We start from the raw sequence: 27,263 nt of genomic DNA, 5'->3' as shown, positions 1-27,263 counted from the left end.
AGAGAGGCAGTCTGACAGAAAGGCATCTACATGAAAGTGTGTATGGAGTAAAGATGTGTCACTAAATTCCTCATTCCCAGAAAAACCTAGAAAAAAATGGCATCCATTAACACTCATTGACACTTGCTGAACATTGATGGAGAAAAAACCTGTGGATGTGAGCACAGTGAGGCAGCGGGTGGCGCGTTTCAGCAGTGAGGACAGCAACAGTGGGTCATCTCCACTGGTGCACAGCTTATAGGCTCTTGTTCATCATTGGCAAAAATGCATAGCTGATGGTGCTGATTACATTGAACAGTAGTGTTTTGTAGCTGAGAATTTGCTCTATCAAACAGTCTTATTGTGCTCTTTGTTGTTGCTGTCATTTCCAAGGAAATAAACAGGAGGCATTACTTTCAGAGTGATCTATATATTAACTACAGTATATCACATTAGAAAAGTATTTAATAGAACTTCATGTCTAATTTTGCTGCCTGAGTAATAAGAAAAGCACATGGAAATACATTTTTCATCATATTTAGAGTTTAACTCCTCATTCCTGGCAAGCCAAGAACGTTAACTGTGATTTCCACCTCTTCCAACATGATTACCCTAGATAACAAAGTCACCATCAACACTCGGTCACCTAAAGCATCTTGTCAATGCATAGTGTAAATAAGTTCAGTCTGTTTGATCTGGAGACACCTACTCTAGTCCCTCCACTAGGGACACATAGGATACACGTGCAGCCATAATCGAGGAAAAGAGCTCTCTGACACTACAGATCTTCCTCTTCTTTCTGTATCAAAATAAAGCTGAACATAAAACAGATGACATTCCCAGCCCCTACATTAGGGACTTATTGTGTGTGGATATTCCAACCAGCAAACAAAATCAAATAAAATACAATGAAGATATGTTTTCTGACTTGACAAGGGAGACCAAAAAGAATTTCTGCTCCCTTACAACTTGTGAAAGTATTAAAGCAGGCTTCTATGGTCATCTGCTCCCTGCACAAGCAACAGGAAAGCCTCAAGCCTGGGAGCAGCCCCAGAGGAGCTGACATGAGGTCAATCCACCAGTAAGGAAAGCAGCACTTATCGAAACGCATCAAAGTACCTGCTGTGTTATTTAACAGTGAGGGTCAAAACTGCAGAAAATTAAAAGTTTGGAAAAAGACCTAGAAAGATTCATTCATTTCCAGCAAAATTTCTCAAAGCATCCAAATTATTATATGAGTTCTAATTCTGCAGAATCAGGTCTAAGCACCAGAAGAAATCTACTGACTGGCACTGCTCTCATCAGCTAGATCCCAGAGTGGCTCTCAACCGTGTCTCTTCTCAAAATGTAGCTATAACTTTACACTAAAAATAGTTGCTTATAGCCTGAAGGTTATGCTCATCTCTGCACCTATTTACTATAATTGTGTTTGTGCCATAGTGGGCATGAGCAAGCATACAGTGTGCTGCAACATGCATCCCCTAGTTGACAAAATATTAACTAAGTCCAGCTGTGGAAAAATGTCATCAGCTGCTTATTTGATAATGGGCAAACACTGCACCAGCAGGATTTCAAACATCAGCCTCTCCTGGCTCTTTTCTGGTATCACCCTGGCACTTGAAATCTGAGCAGAGGCCACAGCCTGGCCTGAACGTGCCAGGAGGACAGGATTTCTGAATGTGCTCAGCTCCGAGATGGCTTTGTTTGCAACTGTCTGCTTCAGCAACAGCAGAATTTGTTGAAGGCCTCTGAAAATCCTGCCTTTAGCTGGTTCCTTCAAAAGCCCCTCACCCAGGGTGATCTCTGGAGATGCTGCTTGCCTGGCTAGCAGTAAATGGTACAGGCAGATGCACTGCCAGGAACACAGATCGGGGATAACATTAGGCTAGGCAATGAATCCCTAAGAAGCCTTGCGCTGGGCTTTACCAGGTGACACAAGGAAGTAGGACAATGCAAGAAGTCTCATGAAAAGGCATGATTTACTGATTCAGCAGGAAGACTGCTGGAACAGTCTTAACTCCTACATGCTCCAGTCGGAATTCCACCAGAGAAAATATTAAGGAACATGCTACCAGCTTCCCTATGAAAAATGGCTTGGAGATGAAAGATACTGGGAAGGTGGTGATTGTACAATAAAGCACACATTCAGCTTTGCTAATAGACTGGTTGCACTGCTGCATGTTTTCCTAAACAAAGACAAAGTTTACTCAAACCCAGGCACCTTTCTGACAGAACTAACAAGAAGGATCTCAAGCTCCCAAGGTATCAGCGCCTTCAGCCTCTCTGTCCAGCACATCGCAACAGGATGACTAATTTGAGGAGAGATCATCACAGAGGTTTTTGTTCCAAAAGAGTTTTGCAGTACCACTCAACACTTGCTTAAATGATTTATCAGGTAGGTGATGGGAATGGTGCAGTCAGCACTTAAAATCCATTTTGAACCATTCCCTGAAGAAGCTTCAGAGAAGATCTGAGTCTCAGTAGCGCCAGAGAGGAGCAGGAGCAAGGCCTGGCAGCTTGGAGCACTATGTTCACTTTCCCAGCACTCTTCTAAATTGAGCATTGTTCTAACATGACCACTAATGCTGTGTTAAAGACAAAAAACCTTCAGTGCTGTAGCTGCAAAAGGGCAGAGCAACCTGAAAAATCACCATTTCCCTAAATATGTTTTAACAATTTGTTATTATAGCATCACTTGAGATTTATCGGAAATTAAAGCAATTAGTAAGTGCACACAGCCTTTATTGCATCTGTTCATTTACTCCCAGTCATTTTATTGTACTGTATACCTATCTGCCTTGTCTTCTCACAAATGTTGCTTTCCCTGCAGAACAGACTGCCGCACAGCTTATGAAGCAGCTCCAAACTGCTGTCGTTTCCAGTCTGAAATGCAAGTGTAAAGGACATGCAAGAGGAGAGCTCACATTCAGGGGAGGCAGTCAGAAGCAACTGCAGTCAGCAGGAGCAAAAGGGAGCCCAGGTGAGTTATCTACCCCTGGTCTTCTTTGCAAGATTTACAGAAACAAATTAAGAAGCCAAGTAGACTTATTTTTCTAGATCACTCAATAGGATCACATACTTTGTCAAGTGTGGAAAGTCTCTTTGCTTTGTTTGGGAGCTCCTAGCACAACCAGGCTGCCTAGAAACAAGGTGAAAAAGAAAAGGTGAAAAGCAGTGCTTGGCCAAACAAACACATGGCTCCTGTCCATGACTCCTGACACACTCTGCAAAGTTGTTTGTAGGCATGTCCATGGCAAAGAGAATACCCAAGGCAAGTGGAAACTCCATTAAATGAATCATTAGTTTAAGCATCACAAAAACAAAACGAACAACAACAACAAAAAAAAAGCCACCATGAAGCAGCATTGAAATTACAACTACAGAAGCCTTTTAGGTAGTTACATTACTGTAATGATGTCTCAGTCTTTACAAAACATCCTGAAATGTGTAGGTACTAATCTTTGCAGAATCTGTCTGCACAAATCTGTTTCGTACTTGATCACCCCTAGCTTAAGGAAGAGTTACTGAACAGAATTCTCCATCTCTGTGAGCTAAAGTTAAGGTAAAGCACACCGCCTGCTCAGGAACAGTTCATTTTCAAACTGAGGTTACCAAATTGTGAAAGCTTAAAAATAAATTGCTCTTTGGGGACTGTGTTCTGCAGCATGCCATATGGTGCCTATAAGTAACACCATATTTGCATAGGACACCTTGGTGCACTGGGCATGGTGATCAATGCCTGTTGTTGACTTTAGCGACTTATCTGTTAGTACTGCTTGGATTTAAATGCCAGTTGCATGGAGGGAGTATTGCTGATTAATTGCTGTGGGACACAGTACACTCACAAGAATATTTTCGTGTGTCACCTAATAGCTATTTCACTACCACATACAGCTTTTGCAGATAGGCCCTGTTTGAAAAATTGGCTCTAAATGAAAAGAGGGCTGGAGCAAAGGAGAATTTGTTAGTAAAGCAGAGGCCACAATTTGCTTGAGCTTTTCTGCTCTGTGGGAGAGCAGCTGCCTTTATGGGGCACCACCATTGTGTTCACTTGATAGAAGCTGCTGAGTTTGCAGCAGGGCAGCCTCAAAAATCCTAACAGCAAAAAGGAAAAATTAAAAAAAAACATTATTCATATCTAATTTCATTGCACAGGTACAGCAGAAATCTAATAAACCTCATCTCATCCTTATAATAACAATAAAACTAACTCAAAAATAAAAGGCCATGCATTGACTTCATTTAAGGAAGTTACAATCAGATACTTACTTCATAATATAAAGGGACTGAAGCACATGCTTAAATTCTCCTTCCCAATTAGCATAATTTAGTTGCTGTCATCAGTGGAACTGAATGACCAAAGCAAACTCCACTGGCATGAAAAATTGGGAACACTGTATCTGGCAAAAACGAAAATTTCCATATCTGGGCGTCTGCTTGAAAGCCCAAGGTGGCACATTTTCAAAGTGACAGTCTGGAAAAAGCAGAGCTACCAGGGCTTTCCCATACAGGGAAGGAAATGCTCAGACCTCCTTCTTTATGCCATTCATCATTTTACAAGTCTCTCTCCTCTTGTTAGAGTTGCAGTTTATCAGGCAGAAGACACCCAGGTCATATTTAGCACCTCCACCAGAGAATCCATTCCAAGCTGATCTTTTTCACCCAACCATGCAGCATTTCTGCATTCGCTATACCCTCCAGCAACACGGTATTAAAAATAGCCAGCGTTCAATTTAGGGCCAAAAAGAAGGGAAGGAACCAATGTGAAGGTTAGGGTATGATTTTTCCACAGGCTCCCACTCCTACATGGCGCATGGTGCAGCAGGAGGCCCAACAAGGTGCTGCAGCTGGTGTCAGAGGCAAGGCACAGCCTTGGTATAGGCAGAGGTTGGGGTTCCCTAGTGTGCTGCTCCCCATAATCTCAGAAGAAAGTTAATTTGCCTCCTCTGTGCAAGGTAGGAGCTCTCACTCAGCTCCACTAAGAGGAGCTCTTCCCTGTGCACAGCAAAATCTGAGCATTCAAAATCTGCACTGATGATACAGATTACCACAGAAAGCCTAATTGCATGCACAGTGCTTTGTACAACTAAATGAAGGCTTAACGGTCCCTGATCACAGGGAAAAAGGATCCCGTTCCTCAAACTCCTGTTACATCAAAGCTAAGCGCAACATGAAGAATCTTCCAGTCTGCCAGGCAGCAACAGACTGCCTGAGAGCATGCAGAGATGAGGTCAAGTGAACAAAGGCTCACTGGAACAAACCACTCCACAGTTACAGGGGAAATAAATGAAAAAGAGGGAAGGGGGTACATAATTTATCAGAGCCTGTGTAAAAATTGGCTCCACTTTGTTTACTCTGTGCAGGAGTATGTATGCGAAGTAAATCCCCCAGGAATTTTTATGTCTCTTTTTTTCTGAATCCATCTACATATGCGTCTTCCATGAATGCTTACCTAAAAGGATACCTTTAATGCTCTGTGTTTTGTCTACGTACAGAACTCCATCACCAAGGAATGCACGAAACGTGCTCTGCTGACACTGTAGGGAAAAACTACGCAAGCAAAACTGTTCTATGCATCAAGACAAAAGGCCAAAGTAAATGAAATTCCAGTTAACTAAACTTCCTAGAAACATTTCCTGTCTTTTAAAAAAGGTGGCAACAAACTATACTGGAAGATAGTTATTTTCATTTGAGCTCCATGGAGTGAAAGTAGGTCATTCAAGTTGACAGACATAGAAATTAGCAATCTTTGCTTGTGGCTGCGGAGATTAGGAGATGTTGTTCAAACAGGAAAAGCAATGAACTGCTCTCACCATTAATCAATGGACTTCATTTCAAACAGTAGGATCCCATCAGTCCTCCTAGGAAAGGCATGAAGATTTCTCTCAACAAGGCCAATTTCTTTTTTAACTTTAGAGCTGGCTTTGGCATAGGTTTCCTGTTGATATGGAAACACCCATTTGAATAAGCACTGCACACACCACAACAAATAAGAAGGGTTTTGTGCCTCTCTCTGACTAAATATTCCAACTGACCATATTCATTCAGAGTTCCTTTTTGTCCCCACATACAAAGCCTTTGAAACTGGATATAACACTAGGTCAGTAAACATCTCCTATATATTATTCATTTTGTTTATGCTGTGCATCAGCTCAGCAATAAAAGGTCCTGGATAAAAACAGATTTTCTTTAACTGTTCCCTTTATTTTTCATCTTGAGCATTAAAAATGTCCTCGTGCTTCACCCATTCAGAGCTGCCAAGGACATTTCAACAAAGCATGACCAGAGGACTTCTCACAGGACAAGGAACAGAAGTAGTACCAGTACTGGGAACAGCACACCATCCCCAGCTTCCTACAGCAATGAAGGGGCTCAGAATGGCTCTGCCCTGACTTTTCTAAATAGCTTTCATTCACAGGTAACTGCCCTCTCAGTTGAAATACAAATAAGTATTTTCAAATGATTAAGACTAGAGGAATCAAAAGATAACTGACAAAGCTATATCTTAGCACCATGAAAACAAATTGCAAAGTGTTGCAAAAACCAAGAAAACCTTGTTCTCCTCAACAGCCTGCTTTAGTGGAGATACGATACTCCGTGAGTAAGTGGGGACTGAGGAGATAAGAGAGTTGTGCCCTGCTTCCCACACAGCAGCAAGCTAAGTGCCTTGCCTCTTCCTTCTCGCAACAAGACTGTGAGCCCTTGACCCGGATGCAGGCACCACGTAGTTTGAAAAGTCTCAAAAGGGATAAACCAAGTGAAAATTGAAGGTATGCTGCCAAGTGAGAACTCATCCCAAGCACAGTTTAAGAAATACTAAACGTAAGCAAAGCCACTATTTCCATGCATTAATCATGTGGGGACACCTTTATAAACATTCTCCTGAAGCTCAGACACTGCAGCTCCGGGACCATGTGTGGGAACATAGTTGGAATCTGGCTAGAAAGCTGAAAACTGCACTGAAAATTTTGTCTGTAAGCGCACTGGAAATCCGAGAGAGGGAAAAGGAGTACCAGTAAAATCTCACAGGGCAAGCAGACATTGTTAGCTGTGCCAGGAGAGAAACAGTGCAACTGAACATATGGGCACTAAAACCAGGGCCAGAACAGAACAGACTTAACATTCTTATAGTGGCTGCCAAAGGTGCCACTAGGCTGATATGGATACCTGCTCTCACTGCTGCACAAGTGTAACTGACACAGCAAAAGATAACACAGATCTGAGCAAAGAGCTTCCCCAAAGCTGTATGGATCTCTTAGTGTGCACAGCATGCAGCAGCAGCAGGACTGCTTCTCACCAGGGTGGGTCATCCAGATGGCTGCAGGCTGGGGAGGCTTTAATCTGCAATGCAGAATTGCCAGTATGGCATAATTACACTGGCAACCCTTGTAAGTGCAGGCAAAGCTCTAATAAACTCAGACAGGAGTGTAGAATGCCACCAGCTACAAAGAGGAGGCAGTCAGTTTGGGATGCCTCTGTGCAGGCCCTCACCTGATGCTGCTGGCAGGATTCAGCTGTCATAGCCACACAGCTCCTTTCTTTGACAAAAGGCTGCTTTGCAGGCTGGCAGGAGTTCAGACAACACCAATTAAAACTAGGAAATGGCTGAGAGACATAAACATGTTGGAAAGGCTTATTTGCATTGAGTACATAAGATGTGTAACTTGGCTAGCATGCATGTAAGACAGCAGAAGCATCAATATAAACATGATGCTTTCTAACCACAGTTGCTTTAATAATCTAAGGCACAAAGACAATCATTTTGAATTTATTATTTATTATCTAACCCTAATTTTCAAGGTGTACTCTCAGCACTCCTGTCCTTTTTCTGCACAAGGTGTACAAACTCCTCCACCTCCTGTATCTGGAACAGCCAGGCTCACAGCTGCAGCAAGATGCCAGTATCCAATCAGACTAGCACAAGCAGTTAGAATATACATGTGTACATCTCCCCTTGCCTTCCCTCAGTTGGGTAATCCACCAGAAGCACCTGCTTTAACTAGACTCTGTTGCAGACCAGATCAAAGCAATTGGAATACAGAAAAGAAATTGTCCGTAAGTCCTGCTGCCTCTGCTCACCTATCTAGCTGAAAATGACCAACTGCAGCCAACACCTCATAAAATAAGACAAGTGAAGGCAAATCACTTCTCCACACTGCTACTTCAAGAAGTGTTTTGCCAATACAAATGCAATGAAATGGAATACACCTTATCTTTCTTATTTATCCTTATAAATGGCCAAAATATCAAGCAATCCTGAAAAAAGCACCATGATAAAATAGCAAAATCAAAATTCATTGTCCTCTATTGAAGCTATTTATCGTCAGAGCAGTCTGAGTCAGGGACACGGCAACTTCTGAAAGACACTCAGGGTGCTGAACCAGTCTCTTTTGCAATCTAAATGAATGCAACGAATGAACCATCACTCTCATAGCAGAGAGGAGACAGTTCATGCAAATTATCTAACTTCAGTTTTCATTAATAATACACTGCTAATCACACAGAGCTGTCTAAGTGCTTAGTACTACCAACAGATTTTGTTCCACCTTTTGTTTAGCTACAGGACAAGCTTTCCATACGTGCTGGAGGAGGAAAGGGAAGACTTCTTTTGGAGTTCCCTTCTTTTTTCCAGTTATTAGATCTGCAACACAACATGCTTACCAAGTGGAACAAAAAAGGGAACAAAAGCCTACTTTCTCTTTTCTTCTGCCCCCAAAAACCTCCCAGTAGTGATCATTAAATATCCTGTTGTAGCTTTTATCCTACAAGTTCAGCTGGAGACTTGATTGGCAAAAGGTTTATTGTACCTTGGTGATCAGTAGATGCCTTGAAATAACAGTGTAAGATGAATTCAAGACTGAATGTGTGTATGGTAACTGCCGAGTCACAGTCTGAACTACTGATTGAGCAGCTGGGGAAAGGACCAAGTCAGCCCTGGGAGCGCAGGTGAAGGCAGTTCACCAGTTCACCTGTGTGACCAGAAGGGGTGGAGCCTGGCTGCACCTCTCTTAGACTTCATTTAAGGACTGACTGTCACTGTGGAAGGGTCTCTGGTCAGAGATCCCTCCCTTGTGGAGTTTCCTTTGCAAGCCTAGATCTTCACAGACAGGTAAGGACTTTTACTTTGTAACACCTTTCCATCATGCTAGTCTCTTTGTCATTACTCCTTCTGCATCACCATCCTATTGTGTTGATCTTTCTGGTTATTACAATGTGCCTCAGAAAAATCCAAAGACATCAGGACACAGTGAGCAAGGGTTTTCAGGCATGGTGCAAAGCAGCTTCATTTGACATTAGCCCACATACTAACAACACAGCAGGGACAGCACAGTTCGGATGTCCGCACACAACATTGCCAGACCATTCCTGACTCTGCACTACAGAAACACAGGCTCTATTAACACTCCTTTCCCTAGGCCACAAGCTGTAACTGCCAGTATTATGCAGTGGAGTTCAGTGCACACCATGTTCTGTCTGTCACAGACATGTGCAAGCTGAATCAATATGATCAATGTAACTTCTGCAACAAATCATCCAGTAGTTAAAGATTTGTGTAAACTCTACATTTTGCTAACTAGTCCTTTCTTTTCTCGTTTCAGCTTTGACATTGTTTGCTTTTTGCAAATCAAATGGGAAAAAATGTGCCACGATATTTAAAATGTTGTCTTTCACCTACACCATGTATTAAACTCTCCTTTCGGACCGGGAGGCCTGCAGAAAGCTGCATCAGATAGAATACATAGGATAGAAGCCTTAAGAAAAGTTCAGCAATAGCACGACTGAGCTGATGCTGCTGATTCCAAAGCTAACAGCAAGGCTACTGATGAATTCTTTGAGGGGAAAAAACGGCTGTAAGTAAAGCCTGTGTCTGCTCCTTCAGTGCCTTTCAGGCAAGGAGCTCCTTTCCTCTCCTCTCTAGCTAATGGCTCTTTACCCTGGCACTTAGGGAATAGGCAGCACTTGCTGATCTTCTGGGAAGAGCCCAAGCATCCTTTCCTGACTGCATCCTTTTCCGAGGCAGATTCTAAGTTCATTTTCTTTACCTCAGATAACAGCTTAATGGTTACCCCGTAAGAAGATTAACTCTTGAAAGTGTATTAAGACAGCGAAGACTATGAGAAAAGCAAAACAAAAGCAAGATCAAAGTAAATCCGAAGTAAGCATACAACCATCCCTTCCCTAAGGGCAGAAGAACCAACCTCACAAAGCTTACTGCAGGTAAGTCTGAGTGCTATGTAGGATTTTAATTAAATCTTATCTCTTGTTATTTCTAGTTGCTGTACTCACGTCAGTGTGTCCTAGGACCACTGTAAATATTTTCTTGCTGTGCTCCTATCCTCAGTGCTGTCAGTCTTCAAAATCCATCTTTGCGCTCTGTGAGAAACCCAGAGTGCTGAGCAGAACATCCAGGCAGGTTCAGGATCAGTGCAGTAGAGCCTGGCTCCTCATCATATAGAGGTTTCAGTGACAAGAAAGCAGAGAATTATCATCTTCACTCACTTGCCTCAGACACTGTTCTCCTCTGCTCTTGGAAGAGCATGGTCCAGCTGCTACAACCTCCACCACGTATTTGCCTTTGAATATTGGTATCTTTTCTCAGCTTCCTGCAATGATTCTGCAGGGCAGGACAAACCTCAAGGAAGGCATCCTCTAACAGATCTCAAAGAAAACCTAAAAACTGTCCAATGCTTCCTAGCACACCTCTCTGATGTTCCCTCAGCTAGAATCCAAGCAGCTGTAACACCTCTCTGTTTTATGACTGCACATCACCTAGTTGCTGTCATGGCACAGATCCATGAAGGCATGAATACATCTGTCCTAGCTCAAGCTGCTTAGCTGTTGTCTGATAGCAGAGCTGCTTCTGCAGGTAGCAAGGCAATTACGCAAGAGGTAACCAGCCCACCTCAAACCTCAATTGACTCTGCAATCCCTGCTCTCCACAGGGACTGAAAAATAAGCTCAGGAGACCAGGATTAACAGCAGACACTGCCTTTGTTAGGAGGGGTCAATCTGGGCTTTTGCTTTTGTAGCTGAGGTTTCACCTGCCTACTGCTCCTTAGCTCAATTATCTTAAACAAAAACAATGAGAAAGCACCAGAAAACAGCATTGCCCTGGCGCCCACATCGAAGCACCACTGTCAATAATAGGCCAGCTCCAAGAGAAAAGATGCGATCAAATATATTAGATAACATGCCAACACATTCCACTCTTCTGCAGAAAATTCCCTCCCCCCAGTGTCCTCTTCTGACCTTTTGTTCACTCCAACCTCAAAGCCTACCACTGGAAATCCCCTGTTATTAGGAACAAGGAGTTGAAATTGACAATTCAGTATTGAAAGCAGTCACATCCCCACTTCATAATCTTAACATCTATGGCAAAACTCACCCCACCACTCCCCTCAGTATTCACAGAGCCTGCAGAGGACTCACCCACCATCTTCTCTCAATCTAGAAGGTCCCTGCTGAAGACAAATGACCTGTTGGTGGCGTGGCAACTGCAGACTGCCAAGAGAGATCTGCACCAGGTTTGGCTCCAGAGAGATTTTCTTTGCAAACACATTGCAAAGAAATATCAGGATCATACAACAGAAGACACCAGTTTTCCACTCAGACCTTACAACACCCCGGGAAATACAGCAGGTGGGTACCCAGGATCAGCCTGCTTTTCCAACAGCATGTGATGGAACTGCTGCTGAGTGGAGACACAGCTTCTCAAGATGCACAAAGTTAAAGATCCCTGGAGTTGAAGACTGAAATTGGGTAAAAAGATACTCCTAGGTAAGCTGAAAGTACTGAAAAGTACAGCCACTTTCAGGTGCTAAGCTGCTTTTAGCAAGGGGAGTCCAGGACCCGCTGGCAAGAGCTGCTCCAAAGGATGATCCACATCCTTTTCCACATAATACTGTGTGACAGTCACAAAACCTGCTCTCTCAAACCTCATTAAGAGAGGGCTTGGGGCCATACTGTAATTCCAAAGCATTCATCACCACCACTTCTCCAAGTGGCAAAGTACTGGAGAAGGGAGAAAGACAGGAAACATCATCTGAGCTGTACACTTCGCACTTTGAAGAAAGAGCATCCAGAACTCTCTACTTTAATTCTACCAAGGTGTCTTTCTGCTCAGTAAAAACCTATAAAAACAGATAAAAAGGAGATTCTGGTTTTATTGTCACTACTGTAAATGGCATCGTTCCAATTAGTATTAAAGATTGCAAAATTGAAAGTAAGGATGTAGGTAGGCAGGAAAATTATTGATGCTATATTAAACTTTGTTCAAAGCCTTTCTTTTCCTTTAAAACACACACACACGATACTCTCCTTTATACATGCAAAAATAATGTTTGATGGAAAAGATCTGGTCCCAGTATAACTCCAAGAAATTGTTACCAACAAATTTCATACTGTCACAGTTTAAAGACAAACTGACCTGTGATACACATACACACACACACACAAATAAACAGAAAACAGCACAGCCTCTTTCTTCAGTAGACTGATATCTCACTGTATGGCCTCATTAACTGTCAGGTTTCCAGATGGGATACGAAGATAATGAAAGCCAGTCACTCTGATGTCAAGGCAAGAATCTGTTCTCTTTCCAGCTCCTGTTGTCATAACACCATGAATTATTCCCTCGTGCCTGTACAGCATGCTAACTTCTGCTCAAGAAATTTGCCAGGCATCATCACAGTCTCACAGATTTTATCAGGACAGGAGTTTCAGTAAATCAGTAATGAAAATTGAGAGCTAAGGTGATTTCTCAGACCAGCTTCAACAAGCATACAGTACAAGGGTTCCATTGTGCAAAGTTCATCAGAAGGACATGAGCTAATTAACTAAGCGGCTTTTTGGAACTTGTTAGTTTAAAAGTAACAGTTTTCACTATAAACAGTAAAGTATTATCTATACTGAAAGCTAAAAACTTTGGAGCACATTTCCAAATTGGATTTATTAGCAGAACTCAGTATCAGCCCCACCAAAACATTTTAGTATACAATTCTAGACAAAAACTCTATTATCTGTACACGTCCACAGACATTTCAGTAGGAGGAACAATTGAGACCACTTGTACTAATGAAATCTAAGAAGCCTGCTGCAACATTCAGACCTAGTTTTCTGCCGCTCTAAGACCCCAATTATAGTCTAATTAAAAATGTAAACCAGCAGTCTTTCCAGTGAAAAAGCGATTTTACAATTACTCTTACCTTGAGTGTGGCTAAGTACATAAAAGTATTTTGGAGAAAAAAATAAATGCAGCTGTATGTTCCAACTGAAAAATACTGCAAAACACACTGCACTTTTTTTTTTCCACTGAAGTATTTTCCGTATGTTAAAGGAGGTACCAGAGGGAATTTTTTTCATTGCTCTATTACATAAACTCTGCACATTCAACATTATGGGGCTGTTTGCCTTACCAGCCATTTCTTTCCTTTGTGTGGATTTTTCAGATACTGAAGAGGAAGATAACATACTTTTTAGTATCTGAAAATAACAGTAGCACAAACTGCATGCCAGGTGAGGAATAAAGGACAGGAGGACTGGAGAAAAACAGGTATGCCACATTCAATTAAGCGGAACTCATTTTTTCTACAGTTATGTTGCTCTGTTGCTTTATGGAAGAGCTCCACTTCCAGAAGAATACAACCAGGCTTTATTCGAAGGACTGGAGTTTTTTCCTCAGCTGGTGAGCATATACTATCTAATAATTTCCTAGGGTAACTCTCATTCATATTCAGAATAATCACAAGACTAGAGAGTGTTGAGAGATGCAGGGAAAAAAAGGTTTGCCAAAACAAATTGTCATGCTTTGAAAATAACCCACTTTATAAACCAAGAACATTTTTTGAAATGTGTAGAGACCTCATTTAAACACCAGGTTTCAGAGAGTTCACAAAGAATCACTACACCCCTCACACTCTTAAGCTTTAAGTAAGGACAAGAACACACACAAAGTCCATATGATAATACCATAAACATCACTCTAAAAAATCAGACAAATTTTTTGGAGACTGGTTAAAAAAAAGAGTTCAGTTCTGCAGGCACTAAAGACCAATTTTAACCTTTTTATTCATCTACGTTTTGAAGCTGTTCTTCCACACTTACCTTTTAGCATAGCTGTATTTCAGAAGCACCACAAAGGGTGAGGCAACACGTTCTATTACAGCAGCTGCTGTAGTGGGGACACATCCCCCTCAATGCTCTGGCTCTACTCCATCCCACCTATGAATATAAACCCTGGTGTGCTGCTTGACCTGAGCTACTGTGCTGTGAGACCTCTGCTGAAACCCTGAAGAGCCTCTTTTCAGAGGAAGCAGATTAGATACATCAAGATCAGGATGCCATCCGTTCCCTTCTCACAGACATTAGCAGGATGCCAGGCAGCTTCCATACATGGTGGTACTTGCCTCACATCTTGCAAGAGTTTAACAAGGGCTGATGAAGTGTAAGACCTGTCACAGGACTTGGAAATAACTGACTCACCTTGCTCACTTTCTTCTTTTTCTTCAGATCTCTGGTACAACTATTCCTTCCTCAATACCCAGCTCCTAACCAAACACATCACTGAGCGAAGTCCAAATCTGAAGCTTACCTGATCTTTCTCAGGCTTGTCAGAGATGTCATTCAGACTGGTGGAAGTCAGATTTCTGTGAGTCATGGCTGGACTGCCTGTAAGAACAATGCCAATACCGATTAAAGCACCTATTTAAATCCAGTCAGAAGAACACAGAGGCTCAGGCTACAGCAACACCTTTCCTTGCACATGGGAAGTTGATGTGGGCAATTTAAGACCATGACAGGCTGCTTTCTGTAACTTCACGTGGCACATGGGATAGAAAAATTCTAAACCTTGTTCACCTCTGACCCAAAGCATTCTCACAGCTCATAGGACTGCAAAAAAATATCTAAGGACATCTCCTAATTCCTGTCTGGGTTGGCGGGGAAGCAAAGTAGCAACTGGCTGCTGAAAGAGGCAACTGGGTCACCCATTCTTTACAGAACAGGGGGACGCTTCTTGCTGCCAACCTTTTGCCATAGCTGTCCTACAGAGATGCTATCTGCCTGCATTCTTCTGCACCCAATACTTCAGCTCACAGAAGGAAGGTTGGCAGCTCTTGGTCTTTTGAAACAGCAGATAACGAAATTCTACTTTTCTACCACTAGCCATATTAAATAAACTCATGAACCTTAGGGGTTTTACTGTTTGAAACAACACGTGTGTCAAATCAGTAGGCAAAAAAGTCTCCAGTTCCTGACACCAGATACTTCAGAGAGAAAGAAAAGTACTGGAGACCAAGAGCTAAAGCCTTTAAACTCCACTTCTCTCTCAAAGGCCAGCTGCTCCTCTAAGCTGGATATGATGGCATTCAAGCACTGCTTACTCTCTTTTGGATTACTTTTCCTATTCACTCTTATGTTCTCAAAGAGTAGCTGACTATATGAAAATAGTTCTAAAGGACTTGCAAGAAAATCTAGAAATAGCCATAATCATGAAAGAAGAAAAATCATAGAATAGCAAAGAAACTTCTGCAATGGATACAACATCCCAACACTCAGCAATCAGCATGCTCTTTAATAATTGTTCTGAAATTTTTCACCCTTCTCCCAGAAACCAGAAGCATAGCAACAGGAGCTCTTACCAGTGTTTCTGATCATGAGCATAATTGGAAAGAGAGAAAACACTCAGAAAGAAATTGCACTGAGGCACTTCCCAAATTCTGAGATATCTCTAGGCTAGCGTATGTTTTGAGAAAACATTGATTAAACTTATGGTTTGATATTCATAACAAAATGAAAGTTCAAATTTTCAGCAACTCCCACAGAGAAATGAACTTGGTAATATATCTGAATATCAAGAAATAGCTAATAATTATATAAAATAGCAACTAATAAATACAAGGAGTCATAAGTAAAAGATCTGGACAACCCCCCCCCCCCCCCCCCCCCAGAGCTGGGTTTTCCTTACAATATGTTTCATATATACGGAGACGGATTTATGATATTCTTTCTCATGAGCCACTCTGAATCACAGTATATGCTGTGCATTATTGCCACATCCAGGAATGATGACACAGCAAAAGCGAAGCACAAGTGTATCTTATAAAAGGAAGATCCTCAGATTTTTCTTCTTCATGTTGTTACTGCTTGCCAGGCTTAAGACCCCATCTATATCTGCTAAGTTCTTACAAATGTGTTCATTCATAGCATGAGAAATGCCACTTGAAGGACTGGTTTAAGTTACATATATAAGTAACCATTCTCCTAATTATTAGCAAGCCAAACTTAGAAATATTTACAGCACTTGATTGACTGTTTGATATGAATCTGTACAGAGGAGATAAGCATGTATGCAAAACAGGAAAAAAGCGATTGAACTTGTTTATGTACATTGCATCTCTTACATGGAAGAGACGTTACTTTGCGTTTCTAAAAAGGTGTACGTAACACATTGAGATGCAGATACTTAATAAATAATAAAAGATAATATGGATTTATTTTATATATATATATATATATTTTTTTTTTTTTTCTAAAAAGCAGGTTCATGGAAAATTGAATCCCATTACTGAAATCCAAGGCTCCTTTTTCTTACATAGTGTGACTAATTATCTTTGAAAGGTTGCACAGATACTGCCAAAACTCTGGGAAATCTTTGACAAATCTTTAAATATAGTGTTAAATTAAAATGAAAGATTGAAGCTCTATATAGAAATGCACATGGCTGTTTTGCAAATCTGAGCCAATACAATCAATTGAAAAGGCAGGGAAGCACTTTCTTTAAAACGTGAAGATTGTTCACACTGGTAATTGGTTCCACGCAGGTCAGTGACTCAAAGCAAAGTCCGTATCAGTTCATTTAAGTGCTGGCAAGTGATAGAAAATAAAGAAAAAAGTATTCAGCGGAGTTAAATAGATCTGGAGAAGTTCAGAGTCCCATGGAGATGGGCAGATCCCACACAGCCTGCCTGCACAAAACCGGTTCGTGAGAGCTTTTCCACTGTTGTAGCCAGGGAGAGTGCAGCACAGAGACCCATTTCCTCTTCTTCCAGTCTTATCATGATACCTTTGAGTCTCGGAATGGCTAATGCCTCTAGCTGAGAAGGAACTAAATATGGCTTCCAAAACGCTCTGAAGAAGTGCAGAAAATGCAGACGATTTTTTTTTATAGGGTTGTTAAACATGGTTTTAATACAATTTATTCAGAAGTGCTGCATTACATAATTGTAGAGTAAGGCATGTGCTAAAGCTCTCTTCATTTCCATAGCACCACTTGGGCAGTTTTACAGATTTCTGGGTCCAGTCCTGAAAATTAGAGTCCCCAGCTTTCATAGCTGATAACTTTCTGGACTACAGCATGTATTTCCCCTATTACTAGAAGTATGGGACTGAAGGTTTGTTAGAAGATTATTACCCTTTCTTGCTAAAGGAAGTGGCTAATAACTATCACCTCTCTCTGCTTCTCAAGCAGCAATTACCTTTTCTCTCAATTTCCCAGCACAATCAACATAATCACACCAAACTACAGTAGCTCTTCTCAGAGAATCCTTTTTTTGGAGGTTTCTCATTTTTATTCCAGATACAGACAGACCAATGTGCCAAAAAACTTGCACCCTTTCCGTTTCTATTTCATAAAGATACCGCATTTCCCTACAAACATGGCCTTGTAAATGCTCTTAAATCGTCACTGCTAGCATTACCTCTGCAAGGCCAAACAAGGACAAGGGAATGGAGCCCAGAAGTGAGGGCACCAGACAAAGCTCTGTACAAAAAGCATGAACCTGTGGGGCTGAAGGGTCTCATGAAACTTCTTTGTCACAATCCTCAGGCTGAAAAGCATCCCCCTCTCTCACCCATAAATCTCTAGCTGGCAATTCAACACTGCTCTTCTGTTTTCTTTAAAGAAACTTCTTGTTTTACTTCTTACTTCAGTCAGTGACAGATTGGAAACCATAAGCATCACCTTTAACCATCTTTGCTGACCTAAGAAACTTGACTGCGCCACAGCTTGCATTTAGAAGTTTGCCCCAAATCCCTGCATTTATACTGACTGTGAAGTAAAGCCACTGAAATGCTGCTACAAATGCAGGATGTGTTATGTGCAAACCTGTACCAAAAGCCGTTTGGCTTTGTGGACATCATCATTCAAATCTGTACAGCCCAGATCTCCAAACTCATGTTTCTAACAGCTGCACCACTGAAGACTTGAAGTCAGGAAGGATGTAGCATTTTTTTGGTTTTGTGTAATGAGCTGCTCATAAGAGCAAACTCAAACATTGAAGATGACCGTGACAGGGAAACATGTGGCAAGCCCAGCAATATCACTTGTGAGAAAGACAGGAAAGAGGGGACTGAGTCCTCAGGTGTACAGCTTCTCTGAGTGGAAAAAAAGTACAGGGGCAGAAGAAAGCAACAAGCCTATCAGTCTACAGACTCTCAGTGCCATAAACAAATCAGTAATGTAAAAGGTTTCTGCTGCTGAAATTTCAGCCAAAGACTTCAGCACACGATGATCACCCTAGCACTGTTTGCTAAGGGTATTTACGTGATTCAGGCCTCAATTATATTGCCATCTCTTTGGCAAAGGCAACATGAATCTCTCCTTGGCTGTGCTCAGTAAAGTACTGGTGCAAAAAGAAAGGCAATCAATCCAAACTCCTCTATTTTACTGCCTCATTCTACTGACAAGCTTGGTAGTCATCCTTCACAATCAATATCCTGAAATTCAGATTTCTACATATTGCCATGGCTTATAAAGAACATCTTTGTGTCATCAGAGCAGCAGACTGTGCTTTCCTGTGGGAACAGCTCACTCCTCTGTGATCAGCAAGGCTCCCAATGAGTAATATTTTACAAGGATAAAATGACACGCAGCCTGAGAAAAGCCCAGCTCATCACAGAGAGACAAAGCTGGAGGCGTCTGAGAGCTATGTGACAAAGGAAACCTATTTCTGTATTTAATTTATATGGAAATTAAAATATTTAACTTTCTTGCATTTATTTTATTACATTGATGGCAAAATTCATGAAACGCTCCCAACAGCCAAAGGATGTTTCAACACATGAATGAAATTTTGCTAGATGGGTTACAAGATAGCCTACTTCCTGAAAAGGAGTGCAGACTGACCTACCTGTTCCACTACAGATGGAGGGAAAAACAAACATATAAAGCAAAAGAGTGAAAAAAGAGCAGGGTGTGGTGGGGGTAAATGGGCAGTCAGTTTAGCAGCTATTCCATTCCCTCAAGAATGGATTTCCAGTCTATTCCCCGTTCATGCAGCAGTGAGCATTAAGGCACTGGCTGATGCCAGTCACCCATCCTTCCTTCTGGAAGCCCCCCAGCCCACTCCCCACATCCCAGTCTCTGACTTACTGAGCCATCCCACGCTGGGGCTGTGCTGCACTTGGATTTCATCATCCAGCGTGCGTGTCGCTAGGCAGGGCACGGAGCTCTGGAGTGGGCTGCGTGCTTTTGTGGTGCAAGCAGGAGACAGAGGCAGCAGCAGAGGGGAGGAAGAGAGCAAAGTTGAAAAGTCAAAGAAAAAAAAATAAAAATGCTCATGCAGTTGCACAAAGAAGCGAGTTAGGAGACAGTGTTTGAACATTTGCAGTTACACAGAAGTGCACCTTCCTGTATAGTTTGGTAACAAAAGAAGCAAGCCTACTTATTTGGAACACAGAATGTCCCCTGCTGGCAAAGTCTGCAGCCAATCTTTCATCCTTCATGTCTAAAACTCAGGCATCTCAGAAGTAGACTTCAAACAAGTGATGAAGGCAGCTGAGATTTGAGCTGTGCTGAGCAGTCCCAGGAAGCAAAGCGGTTAGTAAAAATGGCAAACACCGTGCTTTTTTTGGGGGGAAAAAAAAGTTACTTCCCTGTAGGAGCCAACTTTGAGCATCCTGACTGTATACATACCCTGATGTACATCACTTAGGGCTTGGAAAGGCACACTACATTCCATACTGCTTCAAATAAAGCAAATGGATGAATGCATCATGGGTTGTTGTTCTTTTTTTTCTAGCGTCCCTGGAGAATATCTCCTGTGCTCCTCCTTATTCAGTTGACATTATATCTTTCAGCTCACTGGAAGGATTGTGGATGCAGTTTCTGTGATAAATACTCAACTGAATAAGGCTGAACTCCAATATAGTATTTAAAAAATTACAGGGGAAGTTTTCAGCTTTTGCTAGCAGTCATTCTGTCAGTACAGTAGCCAATGTGCTTAAAAGGTACAATTGCTATTTTAGCTGGTACCAAAATTCTGTCAGCACAGCAAAAATAAAAACATTTGTTAGGTGTTTGAACATTCATATGGTGATGGGGAGCATGCCATTATTTAGGAGGGTTAGATACTCACACATAAACACATTACAGTTTTCTACAGCCTCCACCAGCTTGCCCTCAGTATAATTCGATCACTGCTCTTCAGCACTTTTGCCAAAGGCTCTCACAGGTGTTGTTATACAAAATGCTGGCAGGCATGAAACTTTTATGCAAAACCAAGGAAAATATGCGCTGCATAGCAAATATCCTCATCACAGTACTGGCAAATGATTAGGAGACAGCCCTCAGGCACCTGCATAAGGAACAGTGAGCACTGCTCTCATTTTATACAGTGGCAAACCAATGGCAGATCTGCATTATGACTCAAAGGGGTGCCAGTTGGGCAAAGGCTGCTGGATAGTGTCTAGTGTATGCACTATCTACTGGAGGGGCTCACTTCAAATGCTGCATCCTGTGCCAGGAAAGGACACAACTGGATTAACACAGAGAACTCTCAGAAAGACAGTTAACAAAACATGACATACAAAAACTCTGCAAGAGTTCAATTGGAACGTATCTAAAGGCCCTCAACGAACGTATCAGACATCTCAGCTCCCTGCCAATAGAAACGAAAAGGGCGCTGTCTTTGTAAGGTAACTTTTAGTAATTGCTTAGTACAGCTTTGTCTGCTCAGCTTTTTGATAATCATCTTTTTCCTGTTGAGTGGACAGCAAAGAAGTGCTTTGATTTATCCTCCTCCACTAAGCGTCAAACAAGAAATTATCATCTTTTGCAGTTTCTCAAGAGCAAAAGGCTCGCTGAGAAAACATCCTCCCACAAACACAAGCACTAGGAAAGGGTAAGGAGCCATCTTCATGACACAGTTATGATTAAAAAGCACTCACTGCACACCTTTGCCACTCTGAAGCTCAACTCTTCTGCCAATCTGATTGCTCTGTAGGCTGTCATCAAAAAGAGCAGCGAAGCAAAGGCAGCGGGAGCAGGATGACTGCCTGCTGCAGAGCCACGGTCAGCCTGGCTGCGGCTCTCCAACGCACAGGAGCAGCCGGACCAGTCAGCATCAGGCACTGCAATGAGGGAAGGCAAATGGCCGCTCTGTGGGCTGCTCAGGGTCTACAAGCAGCTCACAGAGCTGCCACAGGCTCACAAAATTGTGCTGTTAGATCGCAGCACCTAGGCCTGACACCCAGAGACAGAAGTGAGAGCACCACAATACTTTTTATAAAGAAATTCACAGTGCTCACTACAATATCAAAGGAGCATAGAATGTATTGGGTTGGAAGGGACCTTAAAGATCAGCCATGAGCATGGCTGCCCTCTACCACCTCAGGCTGCCCAGGACCCCATCCCTCCTGGTCTTGAGAGCCTCCAGGGATAGAGCACCCACAGCTTCTCTGGGCAGCTGTGTCAGCACCTCCAATATGTAATAAGCTACATCTTAGCAACTTATTGCTTATTTGCCTTTCTCCTGACTTATGCAGAAATATACACATATTTCTGCATATATTGTTCTAAGATATATGTATTCAAATATGTATACATATATATATATGTATTCAAATTCAAAACTTTTAACTGTGAATGACCTATATAAATACCAGAATAGTAGCTTCTAACAAGTTTACCACAAAGAAAATTTTAAAGCCTTTAAGATTTTGTCACCTTATCATTCTGAAAGAAATGAGATACGTGCACCTAAGAGTTTTTGAAGACCAGGGACCCAGGGTGTATTTTCAGATTTCTAACAAAAGCCCTTGAAAAAAAGTCTGTCACTGTTTAATTTGGGCTTTAAGTTTAACTTGAAAAAATATTAGGGAAAATCATGTGAGAATCCCTGCTAATGGCATCATCTGAAAGTGCTCCCTAAATGCATGCTTTTCAAAGTAATTCAGTGTAATTAGATACCTGTCAGAATCGTAAGTTCCAAAAGAATCGTGATTGTCCACTAAAAGCAATACAGTGCATAACATTTTTATACATAACATACCGCAGGGTCTAGTTAAGCTTCAGTGGCTATTTCATTAACAACCTTTAACAAACACAAACTAAATTAGCAGAGCACTCTGTAATTTACATCAAGGTGTTTTATGGTAGGCCTAAAGATGACAAGTTAGCCTTTTTAATAACATCAGTAAACATCAGCTGAGCAGAACACCAAGTTGTTTTTTAAATATACCAGCCTGTAAACCTACTATATGAAGGTGAGACTTAAGCACTGCACAAGTCCTGTGTCCAGAATGACTGTCGTTCTCATTAACCTGGATGCAGCATGAATATTGTATGGAAGTTTCACTGACACTGGAACAATAAAGCAGAAACTGAAAGGAAATATCTACCTGGAATGAAACTCCAGTTAAATTTATGAGTGCTTGGGGCTGATGGCCCTTTTATTATTGTTATTAGCTATGCTAAAAGGCAGATGCACTCCTGTCGGATTCATTAAAATTTTATCTGTGTAAAGGACAAATTCTGCCTTCAGAATTACATGGAAGACACTCATTGAACTCCAGGGAGCATAGTATAACTCCAGAATGTGTTTCACCGAGTTACTTTTTCATTAAAGTGTAAATAATAAATAACAGCAACAACTATTCATGAAGTATTTCCCTTTGTATTTGAGTCTCTCCCTACTTAAAAGTACTTGAATTGTCATGAAACATAATGCTTTATTATATTCTCACTACACATGAATACTCCAGGTAGGAAACAGAGGCAAAACAAAATGAAAGAAGTTGCCAAAGGTCAACCAGTGGGCCAAGCAAAGCCAGAAAATAATTTCTTAAGAATCAGTCTCTTTAAATACAAAAGAGAAATTAATGGAAACCTAAAACACCTACTGTCTGAGTAAAGGATGCTCACAGCCATGAAAAATAAGCAGTGGCTAGAGTGAGAACTTAGATGAGTGCCCTTTACCAAAGTCAACCTCCCTGGAGAAGTAGGATATTATTTACTTTTAAATCAGTACTGAATGTCTAACTCCTTATGGTAAAGAGTCAGGATTTATCATCCAAGTGATAAGACATTGCCTATGATTTACCCTCAAACCTTGTAAATAAGTTTTAATTCCTCTTTACACTCTGAGCTTTTGATGGCTCCTCAGTGAGTGACTTTAGCTGCAGAAAGGAAAGGTTGCCAACACTCACCGGCTGCTGAAAAACAAGGAGGCTGTTACAAACATATAGTTCAGCAAAGATAGAAGTAAGACAGAGGTAGAAGGTGGATGCACGTTGTAAATAGAGCAAGTCTTAACCCTTTCAGTTAAATTGTTGGCAAGTCTGAAGGAGACACTAATCTCAGCAATACCATATAGTCAGTCCTAAAGGTTTCTTTACATTTCTACACCTTAGAAATTCCTTAAGTACTCAGAATAAAACAGTAGGCTTGGTTACTAGTTTAACCATAAGATAGGAAAAGAGTCTATCACTGCCCAAACACAGGCACTCCTTATATCCAGGAGTTTGTCTTTCAGCTTCCCTTGCAATTTGAGAGCCATTAGGCCTGACTGTGGCACTGTAAACATACCATGAGCAGGCACAAAAACAGGTCTCTATGCCACCATGACCATGAGTGCCAAAGTGCCTATGCTTAAGCAGGTGATTTGCAGTTGGAGCCAAGAATCAAGCGAGTGCATCTCAGAGTGTATTTTTTAAACAGAAGTCAGGAGCAAACAGTGGGGAAATTGTTGGAAGGCCAGAGGGGAGACAGCAGAAAGCCCCAGAACATGTGGTGGAAGAACACAGTTTTTGAGGCGAACTGAAAACAAACGTGAGTTAGTCACTGGAACAGCTTGCCCAAGGAGGTTGTGGATGCTCCAGTCCTGGAGGCATTCGAGGCCAGGCTGGATGGGTGGCTCTGGGCAGCCTGATCTAGTGGTTGGTGACCCTGCACATAACAGGGGGGTTGAAACTAGATGATCATTGTGGTCCTTTTCAACCCAGGCCATTCTATGATACGATCTGAAATGCCTGGTCTGAAAAATAAGCAGAAGGAGCAACAGTCCAACGCACAGTCCTGGTCTTTGCTCCATTGGACTCCTGCAGGGATATTCACCAAAAAGCTGCACGCTTAGGACATTTCTTCAATTCATGTTTCTGTTCATTTTTTTTCATTCATTCAATTATCAAGACACTGGTATGTGATAAGATGCATTATCAAGAGCAATAAATATTCTTCACATGCACATACACACCTGTAGCAAAAGCCAAGGACAATGAAAAGTAGGAAATATTAATTAAGTAAGGTAATTAGTGAGGGAGAAATGTTAGAGCAAGCTTTAGAAGCAGAACACAGAAAGCTTAGAGGCCTTAGAGACAGCAAGATGAGTATCAGCTTGCTCCTTTTTCTGGGTGTTTTAAAATAGCAACTTTCAGACAAGTTTTCATACTGCAACATGAGACAGTTTGCAGAACTCGAAGACACAAAAATTTTTTAACATTACTACTAACGTGACTGCAAATCTCAGTGTTTGAGTAAGTACAGAGCCACTGCTAAGGCCTCTATAGCTGTCTGTATCCACACACACACACACACACACACACTTATACAGACAACACTACATACAATAAGCACTACACATACAGTAATTTTTAAAAGAGAAACAGAGATGCATACATGACATACACCACGAAACAATTTTAGGTTGAACAAAGCAAAATGGAAATGAGCTTTACCCACACTGGACAATGATTGTATGGCAATAAAATGCAAGCTAGATTTTACTCTCACATAATTTTTGATTAAGAGTGCCATTGACACAATCTATTTAAAAAAAATAAAAAAAATCGAACACACGCAAAAGCTTCATCTCTGCCCAAGCATGTCAGATGATCAGACTTTTGGGTTCAGGCACACATAGAGTTTGTTGTAAATCTCTCTTTCCTAATGTTGTTCCTATACCACCACCTACATACCTGTTGCATCCTGCTGCCTGCCACCTCCCTTCCTCTCCCTTTCCGTCCAGTGAAGATAGGGTTAGAGCAATGTGCCACGGCAAAAGCAGCCTTCAGAGCCCAACACTGATGTGTCATCAGTGCGGGTCTTGCTACGCTAATTATGCGTTAGAAAAGCATTGTCATGGCAACAAGGTTAGTTTTTGGCAGGCAAGGTTGGTGGGTTGCTTTAAAACGGAAGGCTATAGCCAGTTAGCCTCTGCATTACCATTATCGGGGTTGGTAAACATCCTACTTGCACTGGAGACGGTCTTTCCAATGTCTGCCAGAGAACGCAGGTTGGACTTCTTGGTCTGGTGCCGGTGCTTCCTGAGCAGCGTGTAGGTGACTTTGTCCTTCATGTCTGCCTTCAAGAGCCCTGTCTCAATCTGATTGTCGACAATCATTTCTGTTGCACAGGAAGGGATGAGAGAAGGGAAAGGAAAATGAATCCCAAAGCCCAGAACTTGACTACATGAAAGGAGAGGAAAGGATGTTCACCATCCCGTTTTGAATTCTTTCCTCCCCATCTCAAAGTTACCACCAGATATACCACTTTATTTCTAATGGGAATCTCTTATAAACGTTTCTTGAAATGTAAGAATCATCTCCACCGAGGAAAACCCACCAGCCACCAACACACACCTTTTCCATCAAAATCCTTTTTTTTTTTCATGCCATTAAGCAGGTTGCCAAACAACTTTTCACAGGACAAGATTGCTCTTAGCTCAGAGAGAGGGCTGCTCCAACCCTGTGTTAAGAAGAAGCTATAACTACATCGTAAGTTCCAGTATGACTTCAAAAATAGCATGGCAAAAATTCTATCAGCTTCAACAAGCCCTGAGTCACCTCATAGGCCCCTGCTAAAACCTAATCTATCTACAGGAAAAAGTCCTGGAGATGAGTCACTAATTAAATCTTTCATTCTTGTAACTGAAGTAAAATGACAGCAACTACAGATGGCAGAACCTGCTCCTGTTTTCAGACAACATGTTATAGGACTTTGTCTTCAGCCTTTAACCATCATCAATCTGCAACTCACTGCTTGCTTTCCATCAATTCTTTCCTCTCTGTTCCTTTGTCCCACAGGGGAGGAGTAAAGGTAGCCTGACTTATTACAAAAATCTCTATTGTGCAATAAATTTCACATTAAGTTGTTCCCTTTATTACTTCAGTTAACATGCCATCCCCCAGGGGAAAGTGGCAGCTCTTATTTGTCTACTAGTAACTTTTATTTGTGCTAATAATAAAAGTTATGGGAAAGTGGAGGCAGAACACTCACCACACTTGCTAACTCAGTGAGGCAGAAAGTCACCTTCTTCTAAAGAATTAATGCCTCTTCAAATCACTAGAGAAAAGAGCCTCAGACTTCCATTCCAACTCAGAAAAGAACGATTATATACATGTACACAAAAGCTTTATTCTGTTAAGTGCTGTTTTTCTGCAAGCTTGTGTTCATATTTCTTGTTAGTGATTTTTGGAATGTTTCCTTAGAACAACATGCCTTTCTTTATCAAGTTTATCCTTCTCCATCTGGCAAGTATTTATTCCTTTTTGTGCTTCTGATGTAACACAAGTCAACAAACAGAGCTCCGTGCATTTTACTTTCCTGCCTGTCACTACTAGAAATCAATAAAGTTATCATGATTAAATAATTCTGGAAACCAAGCCAGCAGGCTTCTTAGAAATCCCTCTGCATCTGAGTAAGGATTTGGACTTACAGCAGCACAAGTATCCCACACAGAACAGTAGTACAGCAACAGCAGCCACCAATTTGTGAGTTAATGTCCCAGAAATTACATTTCATTTGGGAGATGAAAAAGGTTATTCAAGGTGACATTTCAAAGTGACTTCAACCAGAATAATTTATTTAAAAAAAAAAAACAAAAAAAAAAACTTTGTAATGTCATGTACTGGGGTATACAGACACAAAAAATACAGGAAGACAATGCCATGTCAAGCACCTACAAAAATAAGCAGCTCAAAACTCCGTAGGTAGCTTCTAAATTCAACTCTTACAAACTAATCCAATACTTGTCACGTGATAATTTTATTTTATGCCAGGAAAATACTAA

General features: G+C 41.5%; 1 protein-coding gene and 1 long non-coding RNA gene across 7 annotated transcripts in view; one reads left to right on the top strand and one right to left on the bottom strand.

Moving 5' to 3' along the window:
* SLC4A4 (solute carrier family 4 member 4) overlaps window positions 1-27,263 on the bottom strand; it is a 197,592-nt gene that overhangs the window by 62,790 nt on the left and 107,539 nt on the right. For 3 of the 5 annotated variants that reach the window (XM_042872178.1, XM_042872176.1, XM_042872179.1), the window contains 3 exons: window positions 25,418-25,597; window positions 19,349-19,444; window positions 14,570-14,646 (listed from right to left, as the gene is read on the bottom strand). In XM_042872178.1, the coding sequence (XP_042728112.1) occupies window positions 14,570-14,646; window positions 19,349-19,444; window positions 25,418-25,597 (353 nt within the window). The remainder of the gene's footprint in view (window positions 1-14,569; window positions 14,647-19,348; window positions 19,445-25,417; window positions 25,598-27,263) is intronic. The other 2 variants (XM_042872177.1, XM_042872180.1) reach the window with 2 other exon arrangements.
* On the top strand, window positions 9,637-12,081 carry LOC122180500. Of its 2 annotated transcripts, none has more exons than XR_006179109.1 (3): window positions 9,637-9,830; window positions 10,028-10,197; window positions 11,432-12,081. It is a non-coding gene; the product is annotated as an uncharacterized LOC122180500 (long non-coding RNA). The 2 variants fall into 2 exon arrangements; XR_006179110.1 differs by having other exon boundaries at window positions 11,383-12,081.

Source organism: Lagopus leucura, unplaced genomic scaffold (assembly GCF_019238085.1).
Source record: "Lagopus leucura isolate 7727_CA_CO unplaced genomic scaffold, USGS_WTPT01 Super-Scaffold_100004, whole genome shotgun sequence".
In the NCBI taxonomy this organism is placed as follows: domain Eukaryota; kingdom Metazoa; phylum Chordata; class Aves; order Galliformes; family Phasianidae; genus Lagopus; species Lagopus leucura.
This window is presented reverse-complemented; position numbering and strand designations above follow the sequence as displayed.